Here is an 18,144-nt window from a genome sequence, read left to right on the forward strand (position 1 = left end):
TGGGATGGCAGGAAGAAGCCAGATCATTCTACAAACTGCTCATGTCTTCAAAAAGGAGCAGATCTTGTGGTCTTGTGGTAATTCTTTAAAATCAGTAAGATGTTCTACTCAAGAATACAAGCTGAGATTTTCCAAGACAGAAGCCAGAGTGGCAACATGCCTTTACTTATATCAACACAAGGAAATGAGCCAATTTTAGCAAAACTAACCCAATAGACCTTAGGAATTTTAGATGGAAATCCAGAAGATAATGCTGTTTACTCCACCTGCTTTGGCCAAACTCATTAGGACAGCAAAGGGCCAGCAAAGTCATCATCCCTATGACAAGTGTCAGGGAAACCTGGAGCTATTGCTGTGGTCATGGTAGGTCTCTGCTAATGTCTGTGAGTCTTGCTGTAATTGCTTACTCAATTTCATGGAATCTCTTTGCTGTCTCTCTAAAAGTGTCCACCACTTTTTAAAATGGTGGACAGAACAATTGGTGTATCAGAGGGTTAAAACTGCCATTAGCTACGTTGCTAGTAAAAGAAATATAAATTCAATGCATGTTACAATTTTCTGTTTCCCTTTCTGTTATGTTGTATGTTCATTCCTGTTACACAGAGCATGGAGTTTTAGTTGAAATGAAATGATTTTTTGTAGTTGTGTTATGCCAACCATCCTATGTTAAGGATGAAGTGAGAAAGAAACTTCTCATCCTTCCAGTTTTGGAGGGGAACCTTACAAGTTAGACTGGCAATGCAATGAAAAAAAACCCAAACCCTGTTACCCTTCCTATTCTCTGGATAAACAGAAAATTCAAAGCTACCTAAAACCTATCTGCAAGTTTTCAGCATGTAGATCCATATGCCAGTTATGGGTATACAGGAGAGGAAGAAGGCTACAATTCTTTTAAGGTCAACAGGATCAGAGCATCATCTTCCCAAATTCATCAAATGTGGGTGTTTTAAAAACTTCTACTGCTATGGTGTTACTTGCTTCCTTGAATATCTCATACAGGAGTTCCTGAGCTTGAGTCATTTATGTGAGACCAAAACCAACCCTGCACAAGTTCATCCTTCTCAGACCATGCCTACCAGCACCTTGCCTTGTAGGACACCAGGGCTGCTGGCAGTGAGAAGGGTCAGCTCCTTATTTCTGCTTCAGGTGGCTCATAGTTTCTTGCCAGACTGAAACATTTCTGCCCAGATTCAAATTTCTAAGGGAAAAAATTTTAAGAAGCTGAAATAAAAGCAAAATAGGATGGGAATATGAAAACAACATTTCTGAGCCCTGCTGAGTTCCAACAGCAACACAAAACTATTCCGTTTATATATTTAGCTAAATCAATCCTGGCATCACCACTAGTATGTTTCCTCTCATTGTGGGGGTTTCTTTTGACTTGTGTTGGGACAAATACAAGACGAATGAGAATGAGGGACAGATGTCAGTTCTGTAAGTGCCAGTGGGAACTGGAAACTCCTTTCATCAGCTGCTTTCAGAGTGTTCAAACCTGACCAAGACCATTTAGCTGGAGCAGGAGCACTGACAGAGACCAGCTGATGGACCCCAGCTTCAACTTGCAGCTCCTTGTGGCCGTCCCAAAGCTGGAATCTGAAATAGGAGGGTTAATCCATCCCAGTGCTTCTCTTCAGGGAGGCTTGGTCGCTGGGGTCCCATGCTTTTGCCATTTCTCCTCAGCCCTCACCGGAGCACCATGTAGCAGCCACTGACCTCAGTGCAGCAAGGCACTGCTGGCTGATTTTCTGCTGAGAGGAAAACGCTCCGCACGCCTGCACCATCCCTCCGGAGATGCACAGAACTCACCGTGTGCCAGCTCCAGCCATGGAGCTGCCCGGCTCCTCTCAGACAGGGATTGCTGCTGCCCGTCGCTCGCCCTTTCCCCCCTTCTCTCTCCCTCCCGGCTTTTGCATTTCCTCCACCGTGATCCATTAGGTATTTACCGGCGGGATAATGTGACTTTTCACACCGGTTCTCTGTGTGCGCTGCCCTGCAGACTGGGCTGGATAAAGCCTCTCCCCAACCCCAGCTGGCTGGACATCTCCCCCCACCTTCCCCTCCCCTTCACACTAGCCAAGCCAAGGATTCCTCTCTCCCTCCCTCTTTCTTTTTCCACCCCTCCCGCCTTCAGTGCAAACCCAAGACGCAGGATCCTGCCGAGAGAAAGTGCTCCTTGAAATCATCACCGCAGACCCCGCTACGAAAGTGCAGAGGAGGAGAAAGAAAAAGCCTCGGCAGCCAACCTCCTGCAGCTGAGGGCTTTGGAAGCAGGGCAATGGCTCCAGGCTCTCAGAGATTCTCTCTCACCTTTCTCCAGGGTGTGGGATCTGTGTTCTTCTTACTTCAGATCATCTCTGTTCAGGCTGATGGTGAGTCTCCCATTCAGTTTGGGCTGGGTTGCTATGGCTGGAATGAGGGCTGTATGTTGAAATGTGTTATTGGAAAAAGGAAAAAAACCCAAACCAACTTTTTTTTTTTCTTTTTTTTTTTTTTTTAATAAGAGGCTTAAATACACACCCCAGTTTGCATTAGGAAATCTCTGATTCAGAGCTTTTTGAGACTTTACAAATATCCTGAGGTTAAGCAGAGAAAGGAAATAAGATCCCAGAAGGCTAAGATTATTTTATTACAACAGAATGACAGGATAGTGAACTTTTCCAGAGGAAATAAGAATAATGAAACAAAGCCAGAACACAACTAAGAAGACTCAGCTATATTTTAGGAGACCTCTCCTTATAATTCAAAGTACCTTTTCTCCAAAGAACTTTCCCATCTCCCCACTTCAGATGTGCCACTTTATACGGGCAGGTACTTGAGGAAGGGAATCCAAGAAGTGAAAGACTTTGAGAATCTCTTCTGTTCAGTGCCACACACGCTGAAAATGACTGCTCACCTTTCTGCACGTGAGCTTCATCTGCACTTCACTGCTGAGGGATGTGATCAGGACCTGGATTTGGCTGAAGCACCAGCTACCAGTTACTCTGAAATGGGATTTTTTACTCACTGATGGTGATCCTGAAAAGCTGCATCACTTGAGAGTTTCCAGTAGCCTAACACCCTTTTAATGATTCAGCTTGTGATAATGATGACCAACTTGTCTAAACCAAAGCACTTACTTTTGAAAAAACTGTATGTTTTCCTGGGAGAGCAATGCTGAATGGTCACATTTTTCCACTTTCACAGCTGCGATAGATTTATGCCCAATCTCAGGATTTTTTAATTCCAATACCCTAATCCTTTACCATTGATGTTTGCTGCATTATTCCAGAGAACAGAACTTAAACATTATAAGGCAATAAAAATCTCTTCTTGTTTATTCTCACAGTATTTTTCCTGTTTAACTTAAATTTCTTTCAGTTGATGACAAAGTATGGCAAAGGAAAGGGAGAAAATGAATCTTGCCTGTATGTTTCTACAGCTTTGAGCAGAATGTATAAATGTATACCACTTATACAACAGAATCCTTTCTTGTAAAGTTTAAGGAGAGTTACATTTCATTAAGCATAAAGGAAAAGAAATATGTCAGACGACTACACTATGTTGCAGTAGGAAAAACTGTGATTCTGTTTGTAGGATGTACTCCTTCCTTAGCAAAATGCTTTCAAAATGAGAAGAGGAGGGGGAGAAGCATATCCATGAAAAAGGACTCTTCACAGAACTTAAGGACACAGGGCAGGAATAATAATTTTCCTTGCTAAGAATGCTTCACCTGAAGATCCCCTTTTTTTTTCAGGGGCACATTCCAATTTTTATTATTTTCATCAAATTAACAAAACTAACTTTTTGATTCCTAAACAGGCATCTTCTAAAAGAGAAAGGGAAAAAATGTCGGAGATCATTTTAAGGCACAGGTCATGACAGATTTTAATTGTCATTCAACAGTTCGTCAAATTTACTTCACGTGTGGTAAAACATTAATAGAATGAAAGGGCAGAATATCTAAAGTACTTTACAGTTGTCAAGAATTATTATAAAAATGTGGTTTGCAATTTTATTTAAATTCTAGGTAGCATTGTGAAAGATGTGTAAGTCTGCTATTAACTTGACCTTCAGTGGGTTCTCCTAATATTAATATTTGAGCACACAACTGTAACGCTGTCCTATAAGCCATCTGGGTTAAAACAGAAAAAACACTGTATGTCAGCTTTAAAATTTACTGCTATGTATTTAAGAAGACCTGAGAGTATGAAACAGGATTAATACTTTCTTTTATAGCAAATTCTTGTCTGATCCAGTCAGAAACCACCTTCTCATTTTTTAAGGTGTGGGTCAAAATGTAACGGTGCTAGTTTCTAGTACATGTAAATGTCACTTAAGTGCCAGTGGACCATTCGTAGTGACACATACATGTTTGTGTATCTGTCATTTTTAACTGAAGGTATCTGACTGTCTTGCAGAGTGCTAAAGGGATTTCGAATATGTCTTGTAAAAAACCTGTGAAATTCAGACTGGCCCCTGTTACAGTCAAACCTCAGAAACTGGTTGCAATGTATTTCCCTAAGGAAGAGTTTCACTTTATTATCTCACAGAAAAATAATGACAGAGAGTAGGCAATAAAATGATGGCCGTTGAGGTCTGGTGAAGGCGTAAAACTTTGGAGCTTAATTCATCTCTTTTGACCATTATTTACCATGGCACATATTGCTGTAGCACAAATAGGCTGCAGAAATACCCAGGCAAATGCAGAAATAAAATATAGCTCCATTTTGCTTTGCAGCTTTTTTTCCCAATTGAAATGTGCTTGCTCAAAGCTGTTCAGGTCCAGGTCAGATGGACAGAAGACTCTCCTAGGGCTTATTCATGCTCTGAGGTACCATGGTGTGCCACTGCCAGTGCAGTTACTGGAGAATAATATGTGTTATTGTGGCAGTTCTTAATTGTATCAGTGCAAATTCGGGGGGTTTAAATTGTTTCCCATTTGCACTGGAATAGGAGAACAAGGACGTGACTTTCTGAATCCTGCACAGGAGTTGCCTCCATTTTTTTTGCCTCCTTGTTTTGTTTTTCCAAGGCTCCTAAAATATCCACACATATGAACCGTAGTTTTCTGCAGAGTACTTGCTCTGAGACAGAGCATGTCAGGAGAGGGTGATGGCGATTAATCTACCGTACCGACACCCCTGAAATGAAAAATGTGCTAATTTCAAAGCAATACTAATTTTTGGCACAAATTGTGCCAAATTGGAGCTGGCCTGTTGGCTAAATGTGGATCACATGAAGCCCTGTTGGTCAAGCCAGTCATCAGCAATGCTCATGTATAGTCTGCAGAGGTTGCAGGTGAAAGGATCCAGAGTCCACAAAGCTGGGCACAGATAGGATCTGAGAGCCATACCTCTCACTAGAAACTGATGACGTCCAAATTGGGAAAACCCTCCTCCTAAAGTATTTCATTTGGCTTGTTTTGCATCTTTTTTTTTTTTTTTTGGTAAGTAAAGGAAAAAATGTATGTTCTTTTCTGCTCTCGACGCTCACATTTCTGTAGCAGGTGTCTACACATTTCATTCTCCTGCTTGCAAAATAACACACATTCATGTGTGAACAATTCCAACTATTTGATCCTAAAGTGTCCAGTAAAATCAAAATTTAGGCTCAAGCTGGGTTTAGCCGGTGGGGAGCTCAAAGATGACATCTTTATTTTGCTATTTTTCTGATGATGCAATATTTTTATTAATTGAATAAGACATCATTCACTATTGTTTCTCACAGAAATAAACTCCACATTTTTGAACACTAAGTAGAACAGGTAATTAGCCAAATCTCAGCCTGCAGTTGTAGAGTTACTGGATCTTCCACCTTTACACTCACAATCAAGATACATCGTTACACATATCCATAGAAATGAAAATTAAATTTCTCTTGAAGTATGGAAGAGACCTTTCTTTCCTCTGCTCTCTTTTACCTCAATTTGAAATTTTTAAAATTCAAGTAAAAATGTATTGGACTCCACATTTGCACATTTTTCACCAAATTTGTTCTGTTGAAACTGATTAAGTTTTATTCTTTGAAATGTCGTGAGGTCAGCACAGTGGGCATGCTTTTTAAAGTGCTTTAATTTTATATTATTTTTGAGAGACATTCTTACTTAAAGGTATATTTGACTATGTAGTTTTATGTTCCTTCTTCAAGCATGATGCAAATTCTGATGAAGACATGGAGAAATTTGAACTCATTTCAGTGGGCTTTGAACTGTGCCTATGCACCTCAGAAGAACTTCTTGTTGTACCTGTTACTGTAAAAAAATACATCAGCTCAACTCTTTTATTGATAACCAATATAATTCTGTTAAACCCATTGATTTTCTCTAAAATATGAAGAAACAGCTTTTGGAATGGTTTTATTTTTGAAGAACATCTTTTTTGCACTTCCATATATATGATTGTAGATGTCTCTTAAGTCCTGAAGCATTATGAGGATCAGTTGTTAGAAGCTGAGTTTAGCAAAATTTGGAGCTGGAAATAAGGTGGAGTAAGAGTAATGAACCATTGGAACAGTTTACTATAAACTGTGCTGTAAATTCTCCATTACTTGGAGGCATCAAATCATGACTGGATGCATGTTGAAAAGACATGCTCTAGTTCAACCATGAATTTTTGGACTTGATGGTGGAATTACAAGGGGAAATCTACAGTCTAGTAAGGCAGGAATTGAACAAGGTAATAAAAATTATTCCTACAAGCCCTGAGATCTACATCTCTGCGGGTATGTTTTTAATTAGAATACAGTGGGTTACTCTTAAGTAAAAACTATATTAATCTATTGCAAAAAGATAACTAAAACCTTCTCAATAAATCAAAATATAATCAATATTTTGTAACAATAGTGATCAGATAATGGCAGAGGTTAGCAATCTAATATAGGCTAGTTATCAAAGAGGAAATCTTTTTTGTTTCAAGCATGAATTTTTCATGTGAACTGTGAATCCCACTGACAAATAGAGGTTGGAAGAATGATGTCTTATTATTTATGCCTCATCATTGAAGTTAAAATCTTTATCACTTTTTTCAAATGGGAATCTAAAAGAATCTTACTGTGACAAGGATCGTTTTCATTCTTAACATGTTAAACTCAACATGTTCAGTAAGCATCCTGAGAAATACTACTTTTCATGGATTTTTAGCTTGATCTTTGAATCAAAGGGACTTGCTTTCTTTAGAAAAGCTTCAGCAAACTGTGTAGAGTTTTGGTAACAAATTTCCACACTCCTGTGGAGGTGGAAGCATTATGGGAAACAAATGTTACAGGGCAGAAAGGAAGTGACAGAGTTGAGAGGGAGCTGAGATATGGTGGCTGCTCAAAGGTACCACAACCAAAGGCATTCTACATTCTTCCTGTAGACATGATCCTTCATCCTGTGTCTTATGGAAATACAGAACAGTCTCACATTTAAAACAGAATGACGATCTCTTAATATTCTCTCAGAGATGAGTGATTTCAACCACTCCAATATAAAAAATGACTGCTATGTCATCAAGTATGAGAGACATTCCTTTTTTAAGAAACATTTAATTACAAGTAGGACCAATAAAAATGTCACAAATAATTCGCCAGGACCCTTAGCTTCCCCTAGACTGAAAATGATATCACTTTTGAGACTCAAAGTGAGAAAAATTCAATATATCCATATCTTGAGTATGTTAGCCATGATGCTGTAAGGTGCAGAATTTAATGTTGCTGTCTTTTTGTTTAAGGGGATTTCCTGTTTTCATGTGGGTTTGTGTTTTTCCTGTTGCTGTGCTATCCTGTGTTCTGTATTTTTGACCTGTCAATGCCCCTCAGTAATGGGACACATCTCAGGATATTGAAGATTCAGCTGTTCCATTGCTCAAGCATCTGATAAGTGAACTTTTCTTGCTATTATATTTTCAAAGTAAGAAATTGGACAAAATCAGAGAGCACATCTTGAAAACTGGGCAGATAGCCACAGAGCTTCTGAAACTTTGAAGAAAATTCACAGGTTGGTCTGGTAAACAGATTGGCCTTCTTTACCCACTTCTAATTAAATTCTGGCTAACCAGAATTTCCTATAAAGTAGTTCACTGTAACTTCCCAACCAGTAAGTCTTTCCTAGCTCACCTTATAATTCACTTGTTTATACAATTTGATCATCCCAGATACCTTTTCAAAGGACAAGACTCTGTGTTGACAGCATCTTCATAGTTTCTAGTAAAAAGTTAGTGTATCTTAAGTACTAGCAAACAACATAACAGTAGTCAAGGGAAGCTGTCTCAGCCTCTGTCTTGGATAGGCTAAAAATGTAACTCTTTAAACATGTAATTCTTGCATAATGGTAAAACAACTCTATTATTAACTAATTGTATCTAGATGGAACTCAAAGCTTGACCATCTTCACTTTTAAGGCTTCTAACTGAAATACTATTAGCTAGAAAATAAGGGTTATACCATGTCAAAGTAGCAGTCACAATTTATTAGATGTTATGCAAACGTGCCCTATATGTCTTTGATGATGCACCTCAATCCTAACAGTCTAATGGTGAAATGTAGAATGTGGACAAGCTTTGGGACAAAGCCTTGTAAATCATTACACTTAATCCCTGTTTTCCTTTAGGTGCAAAAGTTGTTTTGCCACTTAAGAATGGCTGTTCAAAATCATTGTCTCTCTATTTATACTGTCTCCCTCCCTAGGCCATGCACGCTTCACTCTGTCTGTTGAGGCTTTGGAAAAAGGAGCTTAATTAGTGTCACGTGCATTATTTGGGGCATGTTGCAAACAATCCTGATGTTTGTGTACTCAGGGATATAGAGTCTTGCTGCATTCACTACTTTGTGTAAAACCCCCCATTCTAATTACAGTTAATGTTTTTGATTACAGTGGAGAATCCAAAGATAATGTAACCTAGTGGTTATCACACTGACTAGTGTTTCTGGTTGTATTCCTTGGTCAGCTACTGTTAAATGCCTTAGGAAAATTGCTCTGGGTACTCTGAATTTCTGTTCCTTCTCATAGCTGCTTGTCCTGCCTATTTAAATTGCCATTTTCCCAAGTCAGGTTGGCTTCCTGCTGTGCACATGTAGAATTCCCACCAAGGTAGGAGTCTTCATTAGGACCTGTCTACCCTTGTTAGAAAGCTGTCGGGAGCAGACCTACCCTCTATATATTCCCTTCATTTAGGATTAAAATCAGATTTACCAATTTGTTGAAAGAGTATGTGGTGAGAGTGGCACTTGGTACAGAACCAGGCTGAATCAGTCTGAAGAATTCCAAATACTGGTCAGTATCTCATATGAGTGAGAAGCTAGCTACATATCAAACGCTTGGTATGTGCTGCATATAACCACTACCACAATGCATTCATATAACCACTACCACAAATCCCCTTTGGAAATAAGAGATAAATAAGAGTTTCCAGGCATTTAATGAATGAGTGGTGTTTAAAAATTTTCTTCCTGCAACTGCAAGCAATCTCAGCCTGTACCTTTGAAATCTAGAAGGTATTCTGAGGGATGTTATCATCAGAAAAAAAGATTGTTATGTCAACTTAAATGTCAGCTGCAAAGTGTCTCTTTGTTTATTTCTTTTACTGGAGCACTCAGCTAATATGTTTATTCCATAGCCCAGTAACTTCTCAAACTTCATTGCCAAAACCCCAACTGACCTGTTCCTAGTTGCCAAAACCTCTAACTTTCACCCTTTCAGCTTTCCTGGTATTAGATAAATTAAAGTAAAATAAACTGAACTGAAAATAAAAATAAAACCAAAAAAAGTTATGCTAAATATGTTCTCATGCTCATTCAAAAAAAAAAAAAATAAAAAGCCTTCCATTAATAAAAAATTCTGTCTTTCTTTCCAAAAAGACATGATAATGAAGCAGTCTGCATTTAGACACCAGATGTCATGGAATGACATAATTTTGATTTTAGAGAGAAAGTAGAAATCTATTTCTGGCATGGAAGACAGGGCTGCAATACTGGCTTTCAGTTATGGGCTTACATTATGGATGTAGCTGTTATAGAGTAACTATAAAATGTTTACTAATGGATTCCAGTACTAGTAGCCTACAGGAGCTGTTCTTTGAGATTTTGACTTTATGCATGCATATGAGAGAGTATCATGTTTTATCTCTCCAGATCTGAAGCACAGACCTACAGAGGTAAGACAAGGTTCCCCTCTGAGTTAGGAATGACTAGTGGCTTAGCCATTCTTGCTTTTCCTGTGGTGGACAAAATTAAAAGAAAAGCTAACACAAGGATACTTACAGTCCTGATTAAATGAGGCTGTCCAAAAAAAAAAAAAAAAAAAAGGTGGGCCAATAAAATAAACTTAGTAAAAGCATGAAGGCTTTATTTGGTGATAATTTGCAATATTTCTGTTGAATATGTATTGAGTACAATCCCATGATGGATGACATGTCCTTTCTTGGTGTTGCAGGGAAAGTGTTTGCACTCGAGTCCAAGAACAACTCTCAGGGCCTGGATTTAGCCGAAGCTGAGAAAGCTTGTGTTGACCTGAGTGCTCGCTTAGCAACTGCAGAAGAACTGAAAAGGGCTGTTCTGGACTGTTCTTTTGCTGGCTGCACCACAGGATGGCTCGCCAGCGGCTCTGCTGGGTAAGGACAACAGCATAACACTTTCTGGGAAGTATGAATGATGGTTGTCAAGCAAGTTTTCCACCTTGACTAAGGTTTGCTGAAAAACACTGGCCACAATTCAATCACCATGACATACAGCTAAATTGGCCACTCTCCCTCAATAATTAGTTTTTTTACAGCTAATATTGCAGGTACACAATTATTCATCAGTCTCACATTATGATTTCACAGATTTGATGCAATTTCCTCTTCTTCTTTCCCGCTGAATTACATCATTGTGGCTCCTGTTCCCCTGGCCTATAGTGGGGTACTGAGCCCTAAAGAGCCTTGCAGGACACATGTCCTTGCTGAGGACACAGTGCTGTAGTTGGTGTCATTGCTCCCACTGACCCTGTTCTCCAGTCCTTCAGAAGCTCAGCAAACAAAACTTCTCATGGGAACCACGTGTCTGTCTAGGATATCAATGCATGGCTGAGCAGAAAATAGGCATGTTCAAAAGGGCACAGGTGCACTTAGATATGATAACCCACATGTGCTAGAGAGTTTGTTGGGAAGGCCCACCAGGGAACTGGCATTGTCCCTCAATGTGTTTGAGGTAGTCGGGTGACTTGACGTGGCACTAGGCAGAGCTTTTCTTTGCACAAAGCAATGTTGTCTCTGTAGAGATTAATTTAAAGCAGGATTGTAAATGGAGGTGTTGAGGGAATGTCTGATGTCACTGAAGATGGGACCATACAGGAATTGCCCAGAAGGAGTATACAAAATCTATTTTCAATGCTCGATGGGGATAAACTTTTGTTTTATGAAAAAAATGTTTCCAAACTTTAGCATATTATTAGATTTTGGGACAGTTGCCAGTTTTTTAGGTAAGCATTAGTGTTTCTGTATTTTTAGTAATAAAATTTCCAAAGGACAGAAAATTACTACTATTAATGAAATATTATATTTAAACTATTTCAAGGAAAATAAAAACATTTTCTCTGATTATATTCTTTTCCAGGTGAAAAAAATTGTTTGAAAATTTATTTGTATGTACCAAAAAAAAAAAAAATCCAGAAATGACTCAGGATAAAAGATAATGATTAAAATCCCAAAAATCTTTTTCCTAAGGCAGTTGCTGAGATGTCTTGCAGGCTGATGAGCCAGGAAAACAATATAACTGTAAGAAGTCCATGGCAAAGTTGTTCTACAGGGTCTTTTATACAATCTCTATATTCTGGAAGTGAGGAATCATTATGTGCAGCTCATTTTATCTAAGCAATGCCACTAGTTAGTCCAGGGACATCCTCAATTAATTGCTATGGGCACTGGAGCTGTTACTATTAATAGATCAGCTGTGGACTGAATATCTTCAATACCAAAACTGTGATAAAAACAGTGTGATAAAAACATGTAAGCATGGGAAGAAAATGAAAACTTTTCATCCCTTCTAACCTGATGTACTCCTTTCCTCCAACAAACCTGTCCTTAGTATGGAAGTCTCTAAACTATTTCTCAGAAAGAACTTTTTGGGGGCATATCAGCCCACCATTGCTGTGCAGTCACCAGATCTGACCTTCACTGGAAAGATTTATCAGAGAGAAAAGTTCTTCAGAGATGGAATTTTATACCCTGGGGCTATTTTACCCATGGCTGGGCAAGCACCAGAAAGTATGTTGCTTGTTTCATTGAACTGGGTATTTATGGCTCTGGGGAAAAATAGGAATTGTATACCGCCTAAAAAGGCTAATCTGTTTTAACTGTAAGTTAATGCAGCTCTGAAGAAAGAATTGAGCTCTTGAGTGCAAAGTGTGCAAATGGGACAAAGTTGTTTAAGTTGAGCAAGTTCAGCTCCAATATAGAGATTTACAGAGAAATTTAGATGAAAGGGTAAAATGATGCCAAAAGGAGTTCAATGATAATACATGCAGGAGGAACATGCAATCTACTTGAAAATATCTTTTCAAGGTCTGATTTACCTCCCTCAGGCCAGGAAAGATATGAGGATGTATCTATGGACAGCACAAAGAAAACCTTTGTCAGACTGCAGCTGTAATAAAAACAAACAAACAAACATGCAAACAAACGTGCAAGCAAACAAAGAAGTTGCTAGAGTGTTCATGGAATGGGATGAAGAATATGAAAAAAAATATTTGTGTATGTCAGTGTAATAACCTCATTTGGAATATATATGTGCTGTTACTGCATCTTGGGAAAGGTACTAAAAATGTCTCCAAAAAGGACTCAAGAATTATTAAAGTAATGGAAAATCTATTAACAAGGGACTTCAATTATTTTACTAAATTAGTTATTTCTTTTTAAAAATTTTCTGATTCAAAACTTTGGGCATTTACTTGATAACTGGAAACATGACAGCGGGGATAAAGGATAGCTGGTACACAGAAAAACCTCTCCACATCAGTTTTTATAACCCAGGGAAGAGAAATCAGGCTTCACAGCATGTCCACTAGTTAGAGAAATATGGAAAATTATTTCCAAAAGAAAGGACTCTTTGCTGGGCACATCTTGTATATTTATCTTGATGAAGCTCCACATTTTTGAATGATAGGTGACCTCCCCACATCTGCCAGGTCCAGAACTGTTCAGGACTTTGTAAGTTGGATATAAAACCTTGGAATCCTCCCAGCAGCTAACTGGCATCCAATGCAGATCACAGAGCTTTAGTCAAAATCTCTCCCTTATCCTCTTGGACTATGTACATCAGAAAGGAGACAAATAGGAGGAAGCATAATAAAAGTTCCTAATTTCAGGAAGAATGAGGTTTGGTTTATTTACTAGGTGCCTGGAAGTTATCCCAATCTTTCCCCTGAAGAAAAATGGATTAGGCATTGGCAGTAGAAGTAAACACAAACAAATGATGTGATTGAAGTCATTACAGTGTTGCAGATTTTCTGACATGCTTCAGCCTTCCTTTCACCACTTAGATTTAAAACTGAACAGGAGCTCTAGCAGACATGTAAGGACTTTTTCACTGCTAGATCCATTCTCCAGGTTTTGCACAAGTCTGTGATTTGCTCACTTCTGATAGCTATTTATGGTTTTAGTGAGTAATTACAATTCCACTCCAGGTAAATATATCCATCACTGTTGATTATTTTGTCCTTATTGTTATTTTTACAGCCAAATCATAGCCTGGAAACCTGTGGGAGTTTCTCCTGTTGTGGCAGAGGCACGTCACTGAGTCAGTGTGAGCATGTTTATACTGCCTGCTCTCTGGTCTATACCTCTTCTACGGGCAAAGAGGAGCATTTGGACTAAAGAGCCAGCCCAGTCTGGGTGACTGTCAAATTTCTGATGAGTCTCATGTAAATGCATGTCATCCATATTTAAATATGCCCGCTTCAGTCCCTGCAAACTGGGCTAGCCCAAGCAGCAGGTCTTGATGAATATGAATCATTTCAACTGATGCAGAATGGAAATTGCTTAAACAAATAGATCCCTGCCAGTAAATCCAAAGGCACAATAAACTGGGTGGTTTTGTGGTTTGAGAGGCCTGAAACAGAACTTCTTTCACAGGAATAAGGGGATGTTCTTGTCTTTCCCTTGCAGTTGTTCAGGCCAACCCAATTCAGGGTTCAGGGCTCTTCACACAGACATGTCCCTGGCAGTCCAGGGCCTTGGGAACTTTTTGAGAAGAGCCACTGACAAGTAGGTAGGGATAACTTCTCCCAGCAAGCCAGAAGTAAGCCGTTTACAAGTCAGACCTGACATGTGTAACTTATAAAACATTACACATCGTTGCATTTCAGGAAATGAAACGTCGTTAGGCAAGTCTCATTTGTCAGATGAGCCCTAATAGCTATTTATACCAAAAATGACACTCTTATGACTTACTTGCATGTCAGACAAGTGAGTCAGTAAAACCATCAAGTGATCTGCCAGAATATAAATGAAAAAAAGGTGGCAGAGTTCTCTGAAAGGCTCTCACTGCTATCTTTTGAATTCAGATGTCATGCTGGAAGACTTTATGTTGAGTCTTCCAACACTGGGCAGCATGTCCTGTAGTGTCTTTTCTTCTCTTCGGAGGTTTTTGAAATTTAGGAAGTGAACATGACACAATTGGTATTCATATCAACCCTGTGCAAACAGCTATTTATTTTAGAAATTGTTAAACATCCTCAACACCTTGTATTAATATCCCCATAGCAAATTTACTCATTTCCAGTGCTTTTGTAGGATGGAAAAGCTGAAGCTGTCCTATTCCCTATCCTGTTCTTCATTTGCCTGCAAAGACATGGAGCCATGTATCTCTTCTGTAACAGCTTTGAAGCTCTGCATAGAATTTTTCTTCTATGACAGACTTCCTGCAGGGCTGTCAACCTGCTCCTTTATGTGAAATTGCCCTGGGCTGGCTCCTACCCAGCCCCTGGAGAATTTATTCCAGAGGGGATAAGTCTGGAGTGAGCAAGCAGAGTCAGCTAGAATAAGCTCTGCTGTGAGAGTCAGAAGACAGGGTTTCTTTTCTTGCCTGACCACAGACCAGGTGTTTGTTACTAGGAAAATTTTTTTTCTCTATTTTTTCTTCCTTTTGTTAGCTCTTTGGGTTTTGCACTGGCTGCTTTTGAACGTTTCTACAGTGTCAAACATAACAGGGCCTTCCCTGCAAATGACACCAGTGGGAAATGTAATAATAGGCCTCAAATATGACATTTCACAATACTACCTACTTCTTTTTCTGCCTACTGCGTGGGACTTGCCCAGTACCAGACAGTATGGCAATTAAAGTACATTTCCTGGGAAAGAAAAAAAGCAACATCCAAGGAATGAAATAAAGGGTCAGTTGCTAACCCTTGCCAGTCCTCTCATCTGTATTGGTAAAGCCTTGAGCTTGTGGGTCCCTTGAAATTCATCCAGGTGTGCATGCTAAAACAGGCCCACTAGCTCTTTGCAGAGAGGCAGCTCTGGTGATACATCACTTTGGCAAGATCTTGGTTTTATTTCAAGGCTGTGCTCTGCTGATTGGTGATAATGCTCATGAATTTGCTCCCAGATATGTATTTGAGGCAGGTCAAGTAATTCCCTTCAAGAGAAAAATCCAGACATAACTGACAGGACATGGTCCAATTCAAAATGCTGAAGTTGCTTATGAAATTGTCTGAGGAGGTCTTGGACTACAGAATGCCTTCATGTCACAAACTCCTGTCCCACAGCTCACGGCTCGTGTCATGACTTTGTCTTCTTGCTGCTTCTTGTCACTCTTCTCAGTAAGTCTCATGCAAGGTAAAAACAAAGTAATTGTGTTTCAGGAATAGGGATTTCGACATAAAGCTCAGTCAGGAAACTTGAATTTAGAAAACAGGGCATGGCCAGTTTAGTCCAAGGGATAATATCACTGAGAAATGTAGCCATGAAACACTTTCCATCAGCTTTGGGAGGAGAAGCAAATCTTTTCTTAGCACAACTTGGGACAGCAGCATGGACAAAGTATGACAGCTATGTTTCTTGTGAAAGAGACAGCCCAATAATTGCATAACTTTTTTAAAAAATGTATTTTTTGAGGAAAAGTACTGCACAAAAGAGAATGCGTATTTTTTAATGTATTTTCTAGGACAAGCATCCAAAGCACCATCTGCTGAACTGTTAACATCACAGTCCTCAAAGTTGCCATTTACTAAGTGAGATATGACTCTCACTTTTAAATTGTATTTTTACTGGAAGGTGTTTTGTAACGAACTCTAAGGGATTTAGCAAAACTTTAGCAAGCTTTGGCACAAAAGGCATGGGTTTGCTAGTGAAATTAATGAATGCCAGAAGGTTAGAAATCTTTCCTAAGACCAAGGAAAATCAGAATATTGAACAGGAAGGCAAGCCTGATGTTAGAGATGGAGTAACAGAAATGGGGTGCAATGCAACAGTATTTGATGAAGGCTAATAGGAATTTCTGTCTTAAACCAGCTAGAAAGGCACAGCAGGAGAATGAGCTGGGTCACGGAGCACAGGACAGCAGTGGGCTTGTTGTAAAGTGAAATAACTCATGTAAAATTTGTGAGAAAAATAAATGTGATAATCCTAAAAGACATCCAGCAGCAGTTCCAGAGGAGAGAGGGCAGTACTGAAGAGCTTGAATGAGGCACCAGTGAGACCCCACCTGCAATAGTCTAATGCAATTCTTTGCATCCAAGCTCAGGAGGTCTGGGCTCAGACTAGCATTAGACAAAGAAAGCACCACTCCTATCAAAAGGCAATTAAAGGTGATCATTCATTTCTCTGAACCAATGAAGACATAAATGGGATATACTTATTCTTTGCAAGAGGTGCTAATACCAGGATTGTAACTTATCAGACAGTTCTAATGAGGTTGATTTTGTACTTTTCAAAAGAAGTTCACATATTTTGCCTTTTTTTTTAGAATCACTGTAATGCTTTGTTGTATCTGAAAGCTGTGAGAATGGAGCTGTTTTGTAAATTAATAGCATTCATAAAATATTTTTTAACCCTTTGGTAACTAATCAGTAACCACTGTTATGAAAGCCATGGATTAAACAGGAGCCTGTAAAGCGAAATTGTGTAAAACCACCTTTCTAGTGATGCTTGACATGTCATTGAGCACCCAACTAACACCTGATCCAGGCCAGGAAGCAACATGATTCTCCTTTGCATGCACTCAGAATGCTCAAATTATATGTACCTAGTGATATTAGAGTAAAATGGCTACATAAAATCTTTCATACTAGGCTACAGTATGAAAGCCTGCATGAATGGGCCATATTTATTTAATGAACAGAGGCCTTACTATTTCAGTAGTCATATGTACAATTTTAAGCACAAAAGGCTGCATTTTGGTGTATATTTTTAAGAATCTAAAGGATATTGGTTCTGCCTTGGTGAGACCTCTTTTTTGACATTTCCAGTGGCAGTATTGCTGTTGGAATGTCTTCATGTCACACTTAGCAGCTGCTTTCTTTGGGACACATCCAGCCAAAATTAGCCTCTATAGTTCCCGGGCAATGGACTTTCCAAAGCCCACCTGTGCTCCCCTTCATGACTTTTCAAGGAAATTTTCTTCCCTTTGGTAATCATGAACATGTCATTTATATTTTATTCCTCATCAGAGCCAGCTTTGTAATTTACAGTTTCCCAAAATACAGAGGGGAAAGACTAAGAATAAAAATCCCTCGTTTGGCTCCCAGACTACTGTTGGTTTTTTCCTCTTACCTGGTTACTGAAACACAAACAGTAAATCTGACCCTTTTAAAAAAAATTAGAACAACATGTTAAAAGATTTTTATCTTGACTAAGAAAATGATGACGTTTTTAACTTTCTGATGAGGGGAAGGTTTCTTATAGTGTGTTATCAACCACACTTTCACAGTGCCTCAACAAACACATTGTTCCTGATGTTCTTCTGAGCTGAATATATTGCAAGCTCATACTACTATGAATCAATGTCATAAGACCATTCTGACTCAGTTCAGTGAATTTATTGACTAAGACTACAAAACCTAAAATCAACTGGTGGATAAAGTAGCAACTACAAAAAATGTCCCACCTACTGTTTTCTGTGCTGATGGATCACATTTTATCATATAAACTCAGCTGTCAAATCCATATGTTTTAACTTGGGCTCACTGAAACATTTTCAGTATTACAAAATTGC

At 39.0% G+C, this 18,144-nt stretch overlaps 1 protein-coding gene across 1 annotated transcript in view; it reads left to right on the forward strand.

Annotated features, from left to right (window-relative positions):
* The first annotated feature begins 1,809 nt into the window (after positions 1-1,809).
* The window catches only part of SUSD5 (sushi domain containing 5), a 40,537-nt gene continuing 24,202 nt past the window's right edge, over positions 1,810-18,144 (forward strand). Inside the window, exons 1-2 of the mRNA XM_064419351.1 lie at positions 1,810-2,369; positions 10,388-10,565. Of these exons, the coding sequence (XP_064275421.1) occupies positions 2,276-2,369; positions 10,388-10,565 (272 nt within the window). The 5' untranslated portion in view covers positions 1,810-2,275. The remainder of the gene's footprint in view (positions 2,370-10,387; positions 10,566-18,144) is intronic.

The sequence above is a fragment of the Passer domesticus genome, chromosome 1 (assembly GCF_036417665.1).
Source record: "Passer domesticus isolate bPasDom1 chromosome 1, bPasDom1.hap1, whole genome shotgun sequence".
Classification (NCBI taxonomy): domain Eukaryota; kingdom Metazoa; phylum Chordata; class Aves; order Passeriformes; family Passeridae; genus Passer; species Passer domesticus.